This window comes from Rhopilema esculentum, chromosome 14 (assembly GCF_057945365.1).
Source record: "Rhopilema esculentum isolate cy_ngs chromosome 14, ASM5794536v1, whole genome shotgun sequence".
NCBI classification, from domain to species: domain Eukaryota; kingdom Metazoa; phylum Cnidaria; class Scyphozoa; order Rhizostomeae; family Rhizostomatidae; genus Rhopilema; species Rhopilema esculentum.
This window is the reverse complement of record NC_142828.1, coordinates 11,193,017-11,211,780: the sequence shown is the minus strand read 5'-3', so window position 1 is coordinate 11,211,780 and position 18,764 is coordinate 11,193,017. Positions and strand designations below refer to the sequence as shown.

The window sequence follows — 18,764 nt, the reverse complement described above, 5'->3', positions numbered from 1 at the left end:
AAAAAGGGTTAAGAAAACGAAATACCTATAGGTATGACTATAGATGAAAATCTAATTCTAAGCGAAGTTTGATACAGTTTATAGAGCACTAATCGAAAGCCGCATTAGATACAATAAAATAATTTTGGGAGCCTATCAGAAGCAAAATTGAACAAATCACAAAATTTGCAAAATAGAGCAAAAGTACTATTAAGAATATAATGTATAAGCAGAAGGAAGATTAGATTTGTAAGTGGCTTTCTACCAAATATTAATTGGCATACAAAATATTTCATCGTTCCTGTCCCAAAAACATCTTTGACAAATTTAGAACCAGGTCCCAGGTATCAAACTCAGATTTACCAAGGGTGAGACTTGAGTGTGCCAAAAGAAGTTGAGTATACTAAAGCTTTTCGTCTGACAGCTTCTCTTCAGAGTCAGAACATAAACCTTTAGTATACTCAAATTATTGGCTGCGTGGATATTGAGTTGAAGGATTAGGAAATTGAAAATAAAAAGTTCAAAATAAACAATAAAATATCGATTCACCTTTTTCAGAAAATTTTATGCTTAAAAAACAACAATCGACTAAAGTCTCCTTTGCGGAGAAGTGAACTGAAGAAATACTACTGCTCTTTTTACAAAAATTGTAAACACTAGACCAAAGCAAAAAGGAGTTTGTTCCTAAGCATAGTCAATTGTACTATTTAACTCGAAAATTGCTCAAATGTCCCTCCCATGCGTTATTTGAACTCTCAAAGAGGAGAATGAAAGCTCAACACTACGATTTAGATCATCAACTTCCGCGCACTAAATTTGAATAAAGAGAATGGGGCGAGAAATTGGATAAAAAAGTTGTCGGGGGCCTCTGTTTACTTATGGATACTGCGTTTACTGGCGACTAATCACTGCTTGAATTGGCATCCAAAGGATTCAAAATTTGTGGATTTTTGTTCTTTATCATCTTTCGTAGTCTGTTATCTCAAGAGCAGCTTTTTTGAAAGCTTCTGTCAAGTATTGTGCTCTAACAGACTATGTAGGATTAGGCCAGTTCGAATATAGTCAAAGGAAATAGAGCTGTCATTTCGTGCAGAAATAGCAACTACAGGCTAAAACTTTGGAGAAAACAGTTTTGTTACATCCATATAGGATTGAAAAAAACGCTTGCCAATGCATACCTCCGGTTCACCTCTTCACTTTCCTTGTGACAAGTTGAATTCTGATTAGAGATATGAATGGATCAGACGTATGACCAGGGTTTCTAAAAAGGGCACCGCATGGAATCCAGTCAGCCAGAGTGATACAGTCTGCTCTGAAAACTTTGTTAATGGAGCGCCTACACTAGAGAATCCATATCCTACGTTATATCTACGTTACAAATGCTAGCAAAAAAGCCAAGAAGAGTTCTACATCGAGCTACGCAACATCAAATTCAAGAAAGTCTTAGCAAAAAACGGTACAAACAATGAAGCTTCAAAGCGGACAAGAGTGGATGGAGCATCCATGGTAGTTATAGTCCTTTGATCTCTTATATTCGCACAGGTCTGACTGGGTAGTTCAAGTGGGTGAAACGACAAAAGAGTAAAAAGTCTGGATAGAGTGTGATTGGCCGTAGTTTTACATCAACACGTTTTTCAATCCATCCAGTGTTCAATTTAAAAGCTTCTGATATGACGGTCTGGTTTCATGTTGTACTCCGCGGCGATATTGGCCTCCGTTTTCTCTGGTGTTTGTACAATTTGGGCGTTGTTTTTATAAGCAACGAATGCCCTTGCAACTAGCTCCTGTTCTCTCCCCGCAATTGTTGGTCCTCTCAGGTACAAGAAACTTTTGAACTCTTCCATTTTCATTTTTGAAAATTGAAACATGCGAAAATCTGTCGAGATCAATCGTGCGCCGCTTCTTTCGATCAGCGACTTGCGTAGCCTGTTAGAGCACGGACTTTAAAATAGCTGTTCTCTAGATAACAGGCTAAAGAATGAGAATTCACAAATTTGAACACGATGAACACCATGTTAAATGATGTGTGCGTTACGCGTGTACACAAACATTCACTATTAATGAATGAACAATCGAAATCTCGTACGGTTGGCTTGATTTCCTTACACTAGTTTTAGCATTTGTACATCCATACTTGCCAGTAGCAGCAGTTCCCGGTAAGAAAAACTAGGTGCACTTTAAACTCTAGTGAGTGTCGCCATCGCAAGGTATTCCACTCGTATACCGATAATTACCCCTTGGTATATTGTCATAGTCAGTCGTGTAATTTGTTGAAATATGCATCGTGTATTTGTATCGCAGTGCTGATCTGTATCGCAGAAAGTACATAAAATTAGAGAAAGAATAATGTAGAAAGAAAGGTTGCAATATCGACTGAAAGCGTAAATCAGACAATCAATCAGACCTTCTGCATAATTTCGCGCCTTCGCAGTTATATTCGTCGTCATAAAGAAAGAATAGAAAGATAGCTCGAAAGAAAGAATCAATGGAAGCCTAAAAAGTGTTGTCATTGCCTTCTATACCTGAGGCCAACACGCCTGTATAGGTGGCAAGATGCAACAAAAAAGTGTTCCATAGCGTTCATTGGTACAAAACAAATACACCTCACGACGCGTGAGACAACAGACTGACCGTAATGGTTTGAAAATATAAGAAATGATGAAATGATTGAATGGTAGAGTTCAAGAATAGAAAAGCAAAGATACTCGATATTAAGTTAGTCCAAAGTATCTCATTAGTTAATGAATATAGTACATGGCAGTTCTAATCACAGCATTACATTTTACGTTTCAAAATCTTTTTTAAGGCATAAAGACTGACGGCAACGAAGAGGAGCAGGCCAAGAGAGAACGACGGCAAATTCAAAAAGGATAAGAGAAGTAAGAATAAAAGTTGCAAAATCTTTTAAATACCCACTACTAGGGATGATAGAGACAGGTCATAAAAAGACTCGAGACAAAGATAACGGAAGATGCGACATCCAAACCGTTCGGTACTGGCATGAAAATGCTTAAACGGAATATGCAAAAGGATCAAACTGGCGAACGCATCTTAACTACTTGGAGTCTCGGCTGCATATACGATGCATATTTATCAGCTGCGCCTTTGAATCTCACACAAAACCCAGTCCTACTTACAAAGTATGTTGTACATGTACAATAATAAACTGATTCCTTACAGTAAACGCACGCTCGTTTCGGGTAGCTACGTTATTCTCTTAATTTACGGTCTATAATTATCTAACTATTGATGCTAAGATATGACATCTAAACGCTTTATCTACGATAAGCTGCTACAACGCAGCAAAGGCAGATAAATTGAACAAAATACAAACGAGGCACAAATGCGACAGTAAACTGTTTTTAAATCCATTCTTAGACGGCAGTGGCGCTCTTTCACATTTGAAACGGTCTTGTAGAAGGATCAGGAGGATCATTTAATAAATACCATATTGTATAGTGGCAGTGTGGGGGACTTTGAATAGCAGATATATCTGGGGTATTTTGCCATGTATCTCACCGGTGAACTTTCTTGGTCACTTTTTGTCAGCGGAATAAAGGAAATCAGTAAGTACATGGGAACATCAGCCCAAGAAAAACCTTAAACCTCATTTGTCTGATGAAAGCAAGTTAGACAGTTCACACATACGATAGCAATTGCTTTAAAGACTCATTGCTAACAACGGGCCTTTGCGAGCGTGGTGACGATCCAAACAATGGCAGTAAGCTTCTACGGATTAACCAAAGTTGGTTTCAGACTGTCTGAAAATGCATTATGGGATGCTTGCGTAGGGCAATGGCTCATTGTTAGCAATGAGTCTTCAAGGCAAAATTGCCGATATTTGTGTTGCCCAATCACAAGAGAGTATGCATAGGCAAATTTCGCATGAGTTTCTCTAGTTAGTCACCAGTTGAGTTAAAGTGGCTCCGTAAATACATTTGGTCAAACAGATGGATATATGATCTTATATGTGGGTAGATATGCACAATTGTTCAAAGTAAACTAAACAATCCTGGCATCATACTTGGATTTCTTCGGAACTGTTAATCTTGCTACATCTTTAAGCGTACACTTTTAAGCTCTCTGATTTGGTTAGTGTTAAATCTTCTGTTAAAATGCTAAAACCAAAATCTTCTAGTTAGTGATATCCCTATTTAATAGGTTCTTGCTAAATAGTCAGTGTCGTAGTGTTTTCCATTTCCTATTCTAATCGGCAATCTTTTCCTCTTTGAGCCCTTTTCTGCCCTCTGGCCAGTTGCCCGCAGAAGACACAGCTCCATCATGATATTCCGCTTCCTCCTCCTTGACGCCATTCGAGGCCACATATTGTGTATTCTCCAATCTACAAAAAAGTTAGCGGGTAAGAAAAGGCACGTTCATTTGTTCATTTTCCATTTTCAATTCATTTAAGGAAAGTTGCCCTTCAGCCGGAGCTGATTGCTTATAAAAAGCCTGGAAATACCTAGATATGGGTTGGGTGGATAGGGTTGCAACAAACTTTGCTTCGTTTAAACAGTCCAACTTCAGGTTGTCTTGTAACGTAGGAGAAAGAAAACTGTACCAACATAAAGTTTATATACCCGAGGCAAATGCACACTTGCACGCTTGTTGCTTTGGTCGCATAAAAGACACAATGTTATGCTTATTCGAGCACTGCTACAATGATTACAAACTCCACAGTCGTGCTATCTGTGTTGAAAAACAAAAGCCCATAGGAGCACCAAAGACGTACCCTGTCACATATTAAATGTGATTAAATTTCATTTAATCAAGCATTATTACCTGGTTATGATTCTTTCATCTTCTGCGCCAAACTCCTCGCCCATCAGAGTCGGTTCTCCAACAAGCATCACATCTGTGGTCGTTCCTGCTCCTCTAGCACCAGCAATAGGCGATGGCTTCCTTTTGCTCGCTCTTTCCGCTGATGCAGAATTGCCAAGTTTACTATTGTTCTCGTTGGTAGCAGTGGATGCCCTTCTCTTGCGGCGCTTCGGAGCTTGTTTTTGACCACCTTCAGCTATTAAAAAAAGCGATTATCAGCAATAACCAAGTTTTCTTTGCGAAGTCCAGAAAAGTTTCAGAGTTACGTAGCTTTCATTAATACAAGTGAGTGAAGGATACAACTACATGCATTTACAGTGGAACTATGAAGCTTGGGTAAGCCACAAAGACGACCCAAATCAAATGGGATGAGAACATCTTTAATCAGGAGCTATAAGAATGGCCGAGGTTACTGATGGTTGCAGAAAAAGCTGCCATAGGGAGGTTCAGAAAGTTAACCAATGTTACTTTCCTTCGGTCAGAATCAGTTCGACTCCTTTAACACTATGCAATCTTCTTCTACGCTGAAGTATGTTTATAGCAAATAACTCCGAGTCTTGATTTGAACAAAATAGTAACCCCGGCATTATTGATAGTATTGAAAAATGTAAAAAAACTTACGACCACTACTCTTCCACGTGCGTTCCATTAAAGGACCAGGAAAATCTAAAATCGAAAAGAATTGGTTTAAAATCAAGACTGAACATGAAGCAATTGTTATTAAAGTACACCAAATTTGTTTGGGATTCTTTGTGGCCATTTAACAAAAAGCTTGGGTACCACGATTAGAGAATTCTTAGAAAGTAAAGGCTACATTAATGGTCTATGAGTATAGTATCAATTTTGAAATTAATTCTATTGGCTGCATGATTGAGCATGTAACTTCTTGAAAATTAAGCTTCTCAACAAAAAATGTAAAATGAAAAATTTCTTCGCGTAGACAAATTGGCAAATACAGTAGATAATTTTCCTCCCTCGACTAGTAATTGCGTGCAATTTTTTGGTACCTATGATTTTCGCATCGATGAAAGAAATCGATATTTAAGACTTTTAGTTTTCCAACCAAGTTGCCTGCTAATCATTTGGTCTGTCCGCAATGATGGCTTGCGTATCGATAAACCCATTTCCTTACCGTTCAGATTTTTATAACTTATTTGCATTTGAAACAAATAGCTAAAAGTCTTTTGCTCCTTGACGGAGTCATTTCCCTTAAACCTCTGCTGGAAGGTAAATAGCAGACTCTGCAACGTCAAGATGAATGATGAACGTAAAAAATGGTCAAAAAACTGGTTGCAATCGAAATGTACAAGGACATTTGTCAAGGAAACTTGGTAAGCAAAAAGTGTTCGTGTGGATGAGGTCACAGCAAAATTCATTAATGCGATTTTCGTATGACTTTGCTCGAAGAAAATAAAGTATTAATGAACGACTTTCTCCAAAAACAAAGACAAACCAATGGTCTTCAGGAGATCTTTAGGTAGTTGAACAACAGAGTATACTTAACTCGTTTCTATTCCTTTCAATGAGAGATTCTCATCATGGATTCGCAAGGTTGGAAACCTGTACTCACTCACAGATCCACACAAAGTTACAGAGCCAGCATCGCTGCCTCAAATATCTTCACTTTTTGTAGACAAAAACAAAAGTCTTATGTTGCATGTTTTCGATCCCATTCACAGCTGGCAACTTGAAAACTAAAACAGCTGGCAGCAGTGCGTTGCTAGAATCTTACGTGTGAGTTGCCAATTAAAAGTATTCGTTTCCCTTTTCACTTGCTAGCGGTGTCTTTGATATGCTTTTAAAAAATTAGAAACTTCGGAACGAAAAACAACTTCTGAGGCTGATAGCTCACGTTTCACTGGATGGCTCAATCTTTTCAGCTAATAATCCAGGACACTTTTCATTCTTTTCGTTTGAAAGCGGTTCATATTCATTTTATTCATAAACAAAAGTCGGAAAGTCAATATAAGAATAACAAAAATATAAACAGGCCGTGCAAAACATGTAACCAGTTGAAAAACAAGTTGCAGCGAGTGTTAAAGAAAGGTAGATCAACTGAAAGGAAAAATCACGAGACATGAAACGTCGCAAGAAACGTAAACGAAACATCAGACGAAACGTCAGTGAAACGTCCAAAGAAACATAAGTGAAATGTCAGTGAAACGCTAGAAGAAACATCCGAGAACGTGCATGGAACACATGAAAGTACTTCAATGAGCGAAGGTCTATGCTCATCAAGGACTAAATCATCTGGCAATATGTATTATACTTAAGCGAGCAGTATCAAAAAGTATATACATGATGATCAAAATTCATCTTGAAGAAAATTCCAACAAAAAGAAAAAAATCGCTATCAATAACAAAAAGGGTTGCTTCCGACAGTGAACTACAGAAAACATAGATTTTTTTCTAATTCTTTGATAAACATTAAAATCTAATTGTGGCATTTAATGCTGGGATAGTTGTCATACCATTCTAAAAGCAACAGTTTCAGAAACGATTTGCTGTCTTCATCAATATTACTGTAGTGGTCAAAAATATAATTAGCTTTTAATTAACTGTTATCCCACAAGTGTCAACCTAAGTCAACCTAATGATCGTCATGTTGTTTTGGATCAACGTGAAAGTCGTACCTGATATTTAGCAATATCTTTTTTTGGAAAAATAAACCAATTAGCTCAAATCAACTACTAGATACAAAATTGAAAAAAGCAAGTAAAGGTATATATTAGATTCAATGCTGTCATCACTGGGCATTCTTGTTGCCGTTGTGCTTTCTATTCAGCAACACTAATCTGAGCTCGTTGAGGTTTTGAATGGAGAGACAATTCTTGCTTTGTAAGTAATTCCTTCTTTAAATATTGCTGATTGCATGGATCCGGCAGCCCCGTAGATTCCTTAAAGACATTGCTTTTCATGCGTCCTGGTGAAAACTGCCTCTGCTTCTAGGTTATCGAGATAGTAACTTTTCATTGATAATTATCTTGATTATCAGAGCCTTATCCTGAACGATTAGTCACCTATTGAATGGCAAAGGCATTGCAATTTAAGGCAGTCGTGAACAGTTTTTACCCTGCAATAGTGTAATATTGCGAAAAAAGGAAGTTTTGAAAAAGCAAAAATTTTAGAACATACTGAAGCTTTTCGTCTGACATTCTTCAGAGTAGAATTTTGTACCAGCCTTACTTTGAGGCAAGCAGTAGCATAGCAAATAATGTTTTGATGTGAATATCATCACAACTGCTTTTAATGGCAAAATTTGACAAATCTTTGCCTGCAAACTGAAGAGTTTCGGCTGTGCCAATGCTTTAAGGAAACTTTCGTATGAAGAATGACGAGGACTAAAAGGTCGAGTTAAACTTTGGCTAAAAACAAAAGTCATTGTAAACTGTCATTACGAAGAAGAACATTTTCCTCAGAAGCAATCACTCCTCTACAGTGGGGCACCAGCTCAAGAAGGACGCTTTTGTTCCATGGCTGCTAAGGTGGTAACTGAGGCAATGGTTCGTTCACCCTGATGTATGCAAGACCAAGTATCCATTCCTAAAAACTTCTTATAAGTTCATGAAAAATTGAAGAAAAGAGGACTCAAGTATACAGTAGATCAACATAGATAATTACGTCTGACTTCTCTTGACTAAATAAAGTTAACCTTCTTGCAAAAATACTAAGAGAAATTCTAGAGGGAACTGATAGAGTGATTTCTGAAGTCCAATTGCTTGCACCGTCGTCAGATAATCCATTTCTCCACACAACGTCTAACGAAATCATAAACAACGTCTTCTATCATTTTCACGGAAATGAATTTACCGGTATATGATCAAAAATAAATAAAAAATACTGATTGATTCCAGAAAAAAATTCAAATTCAGGGCAGATAGCTGAGATCAACGATTGCTGGACAGATAGTACAACTTTAACTTAACACAAAAACAAAAAGATGATATGCACGGGTAAAGAAAATTAACCCAGAAAAAAGCATTACTAATAATCATAAGAAAATTCTAAAAACAGTAATAACTAGACCGCTTTCGGACATCATAAATGTATTAAAAAGCTGATGATAATCATGGGTACGACTCCCCACCAGGATTATTGCTGATCCACCAAGGTATCTCATCTCAAAGTAGTTACGGAGATTTGCTTGCGCCGCATCGTACCGGGATCTCCATCAAACTGTAATCGCCAGCTTCGAATTGGAATCAGTGAACACAAGTCTAATTTTTCAAGATCTTATCAACCTGTATTAGCTATTTTTTAAAAGTAGTCAGAATCTGTTTGCTTTTACATTATACTTTAGAAGATCTGTCTCTTTTTCAAGTTGATAACAACCGAGGTTGCTTAGTTTGTGACGGCTTCTTTTGTAAATATGTTGTTATTTTATGACCGTTTGAAGGGCCGTCACCGATTATTGCATTATAAACGAGAACAACAAAGCGGCAAAAACATTGAATTCAACCTCTTATCAAGCAATAAACCTCTTATCAAGCAATACAGACTCACTTAATAGGTTATTTTTCTTTTCTGTTTATCAAAATAATCAGTTGATTTACCAACTCGCAAAGATTGTGCTATCATGTCTGGGCAGCGATAACAGCAAAGAAAACTCGCTAACTTCACCTTGCCTAAGGGGTAGACTTGAAACCAGGTATTTGCATTTGTTGAATATTGGCCAACCTAGATGAGATGTTGGCTACCTGGAGAAGGTGACGGTGGAAAATCTCTCAAAACCATTTGAAAATCTTAGAGAAAATTGTCTGGATTCATAACTACCAACTATTTTCATTGGGCTCTTTTGATTCAAATTTTTTATTTCATTTCCAATCTTTAAAGGAAGGCAAAGTTTCAACAATAAGATTGATTTGCAAGAGTTTCTCCACCAAAAAAATTTATATCGACCGCGATCAGCGTGAAATATATGGAATCGTGGGATATAACACAAGATCATGTCACAGTGTGTTTAGCTGAGCACTTTCGCAGTTTTACAAGCATGAATACTTGGTTGCTTCAAATCTCTTTGACCCATAAACAAGCCAACAAGCTCTACAGAACAAAGTGCCACCCTCTTTTACTTTTTGATTAACCTCATAACTACTGATACTTCCCAATCCCAAGAATAGCGATACCGTTGCGGAGCAGCCCCTGGAATATTGATGGAGTGTAATGTATCAGTGTAGTGTATCATGATAACTGGAATGCCTTGTAAGGGTCAAATAGGCCACAGGCGCCAAACATTGACCAACGCTATCACCATTTTACTTTTCAGTGGTTCTAAAACTGCTAGTAAGTAAAATAGAGAAAGAAAATTCTGGCATAAAAATCAAGTAAAGGGCAACGTAGTAGGGTACCACAATAACGGCTCCCACGCCATCGTTTTTCTTAAAAACTAGGCCAATGCCTGCATGCTTGAAAAAGGAAATGAACTAATTATAAAGGGGGTTGGAGAATAAAAAGACTTGAAAGGATGGTTGATGCCCTAGGAAGATTGAAATAAGGACAAAAAACAGGAAGGTGTATAGGAGACGATAAAAACTGCAGCTTTGAAGATATGGCTCGGTGTTTGCTACTATAATAAAGTCGATCTGAATTTTTCAACGTGAAAGCTTAGCTTTCACAGAAGCAAAGATTGTTTGCATTTGAAATACCCGTTGTACACGATTCAGATAAGTTCCACTGTACGAACAAAAAGAAAAAGGTAGCTCTTAGGAAGAGAATGACAAGACAGAGCATGAAATGATGAGTGTTAATGCACTGTAGAAGGATCAAGAAGCTCTACTCTTGATCCATGTCGTAGGCTGCTGTTCTCATTTACGCAGTGGCGTACCCAAGGGGAGAATGGAGGGGTCCGGACCCCCCCACTTTTCTAAAATATGGTCCTCGAGATTTGTCCAAAAACGATGTAAAACTCATTGGGGGAAAAATTTGCAAAAGGGCGTTTCCCCGCATTTGCGAGTGTTTGAAGGGCGTGGTCCAAAAATTTTATGGGAGCTGCGCCCCAGACCCCCCCCCCCCCCACTGCTACAGCCCTGGGTACGCCACTGCATTTACGGTAACTAAAGCGCTATAAGTCTATGAATCGTTGATATAACAGAGATTTGGAATGTATTTCACAAAGCATTTCAAACGATTTGTAGACAGAATAACTAGCTTCTTGGCTTTGACAGCATTAAATGTCGGTCAGTTAAGATTGATGATCAATCAGAGGAGTTTTTGATAGTCACAGAGGCAAGATCCACATATTTCTACAATTGTAACTGCATCTTTGCAAAGTTTCAATATTGTAACTGAAAGTCTCTTGTGCTGGACCAGGCAAATGGGGCGTGTAATTCTGTGTACACCATTCTAAATGCATCTGAATAGGACTTGAATAATGGGCACTTTACACGCAAGGCACCCATGTGACAGCACCAAATGTTTCCGCTGGCATTAATCACAAACAATAACTAGTAATGAATAGTTGTACCAAAGAGCTAGAATTTGTAAGCAAGATGGCTGCATAGAGGCTGCACAAAGGCGCACCAAAAGAGTCCGACGAGCAAATGGATGAAAGGCTTCGGAAGAAAGATGCTTATCTTCATAATTGAGAGAGGAACTGCAGATAATCCGAACAACCTAAATATTGACGGGAAATGGTACCAACCAAACAACATATTATTAAAAATATCAATATATCAATACCAATCATTAAATGTTAAGTTAACAAAATTCGAGTTACTACACCCACTAATTGTAATGGGCAACGCCTGACTGTTTTCTATTTATTACACCAATTCACCACTCTTTGTCGTGTACTTTTAGATTACCGAAAGTGCCTCCCTCGACCAAGGCAAGCCTCTGGATAAATATGTGAAATAATATCGAAAATTAACTTTATACATGGAGTATACAAGCAAAGAGCATTGCTACCGACATTGCCTAATAAGATGGGTGTAGAAGCTTTTTGCTGAATTTATATATTCTAAGCAATTGAAAAGCTAAAGTCCTGTTTACACGAGACCAGGTCCAAACGGGTTCTGATCCAGTTGCAACCGACCCGCATTTTATTTTTACGACAAATAGTTCGGCTACATTTATTATTCCCAAGAAATCTAATTAAACGTAAAAACACCGTAAACATGTTGAGAGAATCGACTTATGACCCGAAGGTTACTATGGCAGAGCAGGTTGCTTCATTTTTAATGTCATTAAACTACTTTTGAATCTAGTACTTCTCATAAATACACAATCAGCTTCCAACCTTATTCTAAGCTTTTGAATACTATGAAATGAAATATGCTCAAAAACATCCTGCTTCTAGTGCTTTTTCAAGGTTTCAGGAAAGCACAGTATTGGAAATTAAATGTCCTAGATTGGCAAACTGACACTTTTATATATACAGGGATTCACTGAGCTTGTTGTCTATAGTATCATGACAACGAAGGCAACTTGTCTGTGCAAAAACATTATCAGGCCTAAACAAAGATTTTCGTTCTAGAGTGCATTTAATGCCTATTTCCGTTCTGCATATAGAAAAGGAAAACTACACAATCTAGTGGATCTAAAACCACTTTCATACAGGAATCTTTGAATATTCATTAGGTTGCCAGGTGCAATAAAGATATTGCACAAAAGAAGCGTGGCTGCTATACTAGTACCAATGCATTGAGCTAACAGAAAACCATTCCACTATTGATTACGAGATTTCCTGCAGCGAAGCAAAAGCTAGATGCTTAAATGATTAGTTAGCCACCATTCAAATAATAGAATTAAGAATAACATTGAAAATTGCAAAAATAAATTATTTTGCTTCTCATAGAAACGCTATAAAATGTTATCAATAAAGGTAAATTAATTTTAAGGAAAAAAAGTAACTTCAGATCTCTCTTAGGTTAATCCCAGGCCTCTCTTAGAAATTACAAATAAAAACTGTTCCATTACCTTGTCGTCCCATGATTCGTGACTGCCACTTCTGGTAAAGCACAGACTTCAGACACTCTGAAATATGAAAAACATGATGCATCATCTTTTGTTGCCAGGGCGGCTTTTCGCAGTTAGTTACAGCATACAGTTATAGCCAGCAAATAATTTTATACGAGCATCAAAATATAATCTTTATTCAAAGTATGCATACCTCTGATATTAGACTATAGTGCATTATAAAGCCTTCCACGACGTATTAAAAACCTTTTCAGAACTTGACCTTGAATCAAATCTTGAAATTGGCAGTAGGTATAAATGAAGTTAGTAATCCTCAGTTATATTGGATAGTAACTAATATAAGAAAAACAATTTCTGTTGAAAAGACGTCGCATTCTTTGTTCCTGAATATCGTGTCTGATGGAAGCTGACTGAAAAAATTCCAAGAATCACTCCTCCACGTGCATTTTGAAGACATTTGAAAAGGGGTTAAATGCTACGTTCATGGGGTGTCGTTCTTTTCGTTTATTGATTTTCACACAAAGATAAGCTAGTGAATAAAAGTCAAAAAAATGTTTTTAGACCAGAGGGTGGAAGGGGACCACCACCACCCGAACGGAGAATTTATGAGACCAATCTATTCTGGTTCAGTTTTTTGCGTAGATTTCGAATTTGGGTGTTGATCAACGGTTTAAGGGGGCTTTCCCGAGATATGGGGGGTCTAAAGACAAATTTTGGGGTTAATTGCTACAAATTTGGTCTCCTCAATAAATTTCAATAAGATAATGATAGACATGTTATTTGACTATATCTATGATTGTTGGCTGATATTTGAAAGTGTTTTTCTATATTTAGAATTTAAGGGAGGTGTAAAAAATTAAATTTTTTCCAAAAGAAAACATTACTGTTACAATATATTTGAATACTATCAAGTCTACCAAAAAAATTATTCATCTTCATCCTTATCCTCAGACATATCAATGCCTCTTCTTAAGTCTTCCACTTCTACAAGATCGTCAGCCTCCACTAGTAGTTTCGAACATCCTCTGGATTTTGCGAAAGAAATTCATTAAACAGAATTAGAAAAGTCACCTTTCCACACGTGGGGTATTTGAGCCTTCTTGCTCTATCATTGGTTAAGAGGCTTGTCTGCACATATGTGCAATGTAATTTGCAACGCTTGATGTATCTTAAGAGGCTGTTTTTGCATGGTGGCTGCAAAGAGAAGTCTGTGATTTTTGACCCCTTGAAAAATTTTGCCAAAAATTTTTCCGTTGAATATCATGAACAGACGATAATCTCTTTTCTCCAAACAACGCACACGTAAACCTTATTACGCACACGTTCCCCAATTACATAATTTATAGGATTACTTGATGCCCCTAGCTTTGCGAAAGTTGTGACGAATGCTTTTGTGCCTTGCATAAGCTTCCAACTTTTTCTGAAAAATACCTACCTACCTACCTCCCTTTCTACCTTCCTCCCTATCTACTTACCTACCTACCTCCCTATCTCCCTTTCTACCTACCTACTTACCTAGCCACATACCCACCTATCTATCCATCTACCTACATGCGTTCCCGGACATCGAGCAGCCCCACTTCATGTACACACTCTTCGTACATGAAAATAACGAAATATAGTCATTTCCACTAAATGCATGCAAGCCAAGCGGGGCTTCTTTTTGATAGGCCGATAATTCACAAGCAGCTAGAGCGAAGATTTTTCTATTTTTACCTGTCCCACTATCAATAAATATTTAGAAATGAGGTTCCTGCCTAGCAAGCAAGATAACAAGGATGTTAATATATTATATATCTCCAAAACAAGAACGCAAATCGTTTCTCGACCTTCGTTTTGTTGGAGAGCATGATGTAGAAGGAAGCAAATTTAAGCTAGTGATATTTATGCAGCGATATCTATATATATTTTTCTCTTTGCGAGAAAAATTGATCACTCTGTTCCCTAAATGACAGCCTTGACGAACCCATACTTCTTTAACCAACTCAAACAACCGCTCTTTATTCTGTCTTTTCCTCAGAAACGCAACGAAGTTAGGAGGAATCTTTATGTTTGGCGATTTGATGAAGAAATGGTTGTCTGCATTCTTGATGAACCAATCGGCATGTTCGAATGCAATATATACACAGTTGTATTGTGTCCGTAATTCATTCAGCAACTTCGTTGCAAGCCTCCTGAAAGTGTCCGGTATTCTAACTGTAGATCGAATGGTGGCACCCAAATCAACAACAAAGCAAATTGCCTATCTCCTCTTTCCTGTTCTTCATAAGGCTGGTAACTGTGGTTTTTATATGTGCCTTATACTTCTAAGTACCTGAGCTTCACGAGACAGCGAGGAAGGGGATACTATCACCGAACTCGGCTTCTAACCCCTTTTTAACTTAGTCTGCTGTTCTCGTTAATGAAACAATACATTCCAGTTAAAGTCTTCATTGTGCAACGGATCGGTTCATGATTTGTTATATATGAACACACAGGAAAGAGTCAGCTTACACTGTTCTTCGCTTGTTTCAAGTACTTCGTTAGTGGGATCGTGGACAGCTGTAGAAGTAAGGGTAGTCGACTTCTTACTACAAAATACTGTGTACTTATTATACCAGGAAAGCTTTACCCTCTCTTAATGCTGGAGCTTTTTGCAGAGTTCGGCATGATGAAAGTTTATATAAGTTTCAATAGTTGCTTCTTCCCCATTATTAACATTGATAGGCCCTTGTTATTAGGCGCTTGCTTTCGTCACTGTTTTCTTTTTTAAGGAGATGCCTTTTTGCTTACTTTCTTCCCCTTTTGCGTTTTGTTTGCAAAGACAGATACGGCCTTCGTAAAGTTCAGGTAAAGCTGGCGATATCGTTGAAGGGCAAAGGATCTGATCTTCAATGACTAAATGAGTGCAATGAACAGCTCATCTTCTTTTTCTGTTTGCCATATATTCTAACTACTTTCATAGTTTACTCTTGCTTTAATCACAGAACATTGAAAATGTTAATGAATTTGTAAGTAATGAAATTGCAGTTTTTAGGTCATTTGAAAGAAAATCCAAACCTATACACTTTTACACTCTCAATGGTCTTCAATGTTAACAGGTAATTATCGTTTAAGGCTGTGAAGTACATACAAGTTACATTCCTAGGTTATGACACAAAACCATGTGTTAAAGTACTTCTCATAAAGATTTGCTTTTGGGCCTCGTTTCCTTTCTGATCCATAGCAATAAAGCTGTAGTTATATGAAAATCTCCATATCAGTCATTACACATGTCTGAGAAAGCCACATTCCTGGTGAGTACAAACAGCCATTTCCCTATGTGATCATGCTACAGTACTCCATTCAGTTGCGAAAAATCAGTTTTTCGTGGAATTTACAGTATTTTGTACTCCTGTTTCGTTTTCTATGGCCCCCTCACTTCCAAAGGGGAGTCAACAAGCATAGATATCATCAAAAAACTGACCTGTCTATATTTTATTGACATTTATATTAGCCCTAAAATCGGACTTTAGACCCCCTATATCTCTGAAAAGCCCCCTAAAACGGGGGATCAACACCCAAATTCGGAATCTACACGAAAAACTGATCCAGAATAGATTGGTCTCATAAATTCTCCGCTCGGGTGGTGGTGGTCCCCTTCCACCCTCTGGTCTATTTGTTGCTGAAAGTGATCGATTTGCCTCTATACAACCATCATACATGCTCTGGGTACAAATAGAACAACTCATGTAAAGGCAGCAATTCTCAAAAACGCGACTGTTCACCAAAATGCACCAAAATTTGCAGCTTTTACAACATGTTTTGTTTACATTATACATTATATCTTACGTTACATTTTTACATTATATTATATTTGTAATAGTGATTACGCTTACTTAGAATATAAAATAAATTTTACCATAACTCTGCTTTTTAAAATATTGCAAAATAATAACACCTTTACTGATTAATCTCATATACTAGCATCATCTTTCAATTACTTTCTATATTCAATCCAGAATCCGGAAGTATAATTGACAATAAAAGAAGCGTAGTGTAGAGATTCTGAAAACAATTACAGAAAAGGGGCCTGAATAGAATGGACATGGTAGGAAAGCGAGTTTGTCCTGCCTATAGAACAAGAAAAAGCATGATTTGCCGACAAGAGCACACCAGGCCACGCTTTAATGGGCAATTACATCTTCCGCACAGTAGCAAGTGTATCATTTCCGCAAACACACACTGGGTAAGCGTAAAAGCGGTCTGCAAGCACGAGACTCATTCCGCCTTGCCAAGGCGGCAGAACAGTGCTCAAGTGAACAAGTGCATAACTGAAAGAGGTAGCTAAGACCATTTCTAAACAGGCACTGGCTGAATATGGAGCACAAGAAAATTAATTCAATCTTAATCATTCGACATGTGTTTGGTGATCACTGCTACTCCCTTCTTAATGGCTTAATTAATTGAAATTTAATCACACGTTTAATATGTGACAGGGTATGCTTTTTCGGTGCCCCCTGGGCTTTTGCTTTTGGCACAAATTGCACGATTGTGGGGTTGTGTTCATTGTAGCGGTGCTCTAGTAAGCATTACAGTCTTTTATATGCTATTTCACATTGAAATAAAGATTTTTTCTTAGAATGCTTTTTCCAAATAATTGAAAAAATACTCGAATATTACTTTTTATTGCTGTAGTACTATAAACCCTTCCTGACACTGCTCTAAAGCCTGCTTGACAAACAGCACGTGCCAAATTATATCGTGTAAAGTAAAGCGATGCAAAGCAATATGTCACAACTGAATGAAGAAACTGTGTTTGCAATGACTCAACTCTAGGAAACTGAAATTCAATGCTACTTCCTTAGTTCAAAACGATCGATATACATAACGAGATGGTCAGGGACGCACTGTTTTCAACGGAAAAAGCAGTTTATAAGATGACTCGTGACACTAGTGAACTATGATCTAATACTCATGGAAAGACAACCATTGCGTTCAGTAAAGATGTTTAAACAGAAGCCAATGAAGCTGCAAAACTGCGACAAGATTACTGGGTCGACTGCGTCCATCATTATTCGAAGCATAAAGGAGACGAAAGAAGAGTGCAGAATAATCATTTCCCATACAGTCCCTATGATAAAAACAGGTCGAGGGTATATTTAAAATCAATGATCAATATCTAAATTTTATTATTTTTGTAAACATTCAAGATCAACTTTCAAGATCAACTCGGCAAGATCAATTTTCTACTTCTCGAATGCACAAAAGCTGCAGGAGCAGAAATTGGCACAAGTGAACTGAAAAAGTATGCAATCGGGTGTATGCAGTCCAACGATATCATACGACGTTATAAAAAATCTTGCAAATTAATATATGCAAGAATACAAGACAAGAAAGGAAAGTATGAACTTACGGATCTGCTGACGTTAATTCCTTCAGGAGCAAAAGCGACCTGCTTTGTAGACGTTAGAAATGAAAGAGAATTGGACGGCACATAATTGCTATTATTAACTGCAAAGTGATTACCAACAAAAAAATCGCCTATCCAGAGTACCGAAAACGCAGCTGTTTCTGTCAAGGTAGGAACCAGAAACAGCGATCTGCTTTAATTTCTTAAAAGTAACAGGGCAGCCCCGTCGTAAGAGGGCATAATGAAGAAAAGCGCTACGTCAACAATTAGTTCAAAGCACTCATTAGAAAGAAATGGTAGGGGAACAGCTGAGCCATACACGTGTTAATTGCCCTGATTAATAATTAAGAAGCAGATTAACACCAGAAGAAGCACCACCGTAAAAACGCAAACTGCTTTTCTTAACTCTTTTCTTCATATTCGCCAGTAGGTCATCGTCTTGCACCTGTCAGAAGGCCTCTACAACTGGGCTTTAACTCGAGCAGAGCAAGGTCAACAGTGCTCGTTTATTCCATTTTCAGTTACAACTACTAATTATTAACCTCGCAAACACTCATTTTCTATGCTAACATCAAAAGCACTAAAGATCGTCGAGTATAGCATTTGAAAAGCGCATTTAGGTAACCTTACGGTTTTTAAACTTTAGAGCTACCTAAAGATTGTAAACTTTAGAGAC

At 37.6% G+C, this 18,764-nt stretch overlaps 1 protein-coding gene across 1 annotated transcript in view; it reads right to left on the bottom strand.

Moving 5' to 3' along the window:
- Positions 1-2,690: 2,690 nt before the first annotated feature.
- Positions 2,691-18,764, bottom strand: part of LOC135696489 (LIM domain-binding protein 1) — a 28,236-nt gene continuing 12,162 nt past the window's right edge. Inside the window, exons 8-11 of the mRNA XM_065215887.2 lie at positions 12,718-12,774; positions 5,422-5,466; positions 4,762-4,996; positions 2,691-4,321 (exon numbers count right to left, since the gene is read on the bottom strand). Of these exons, the coding sequence (XP_065071959.1) occupies positions 4,186-4,321; positions 4,762-4,996; positions 5,422-5,466; positions 12,718-12,774 (473 nt within the window). The 3' untranslated portion in view covers positions 2,691-4,185. The remainder of the gene's footprint in view (positions 4,322-4,761; positions 4,997-5,421; positions 5,467-12,717; positions 12,775-18,764) is intronic.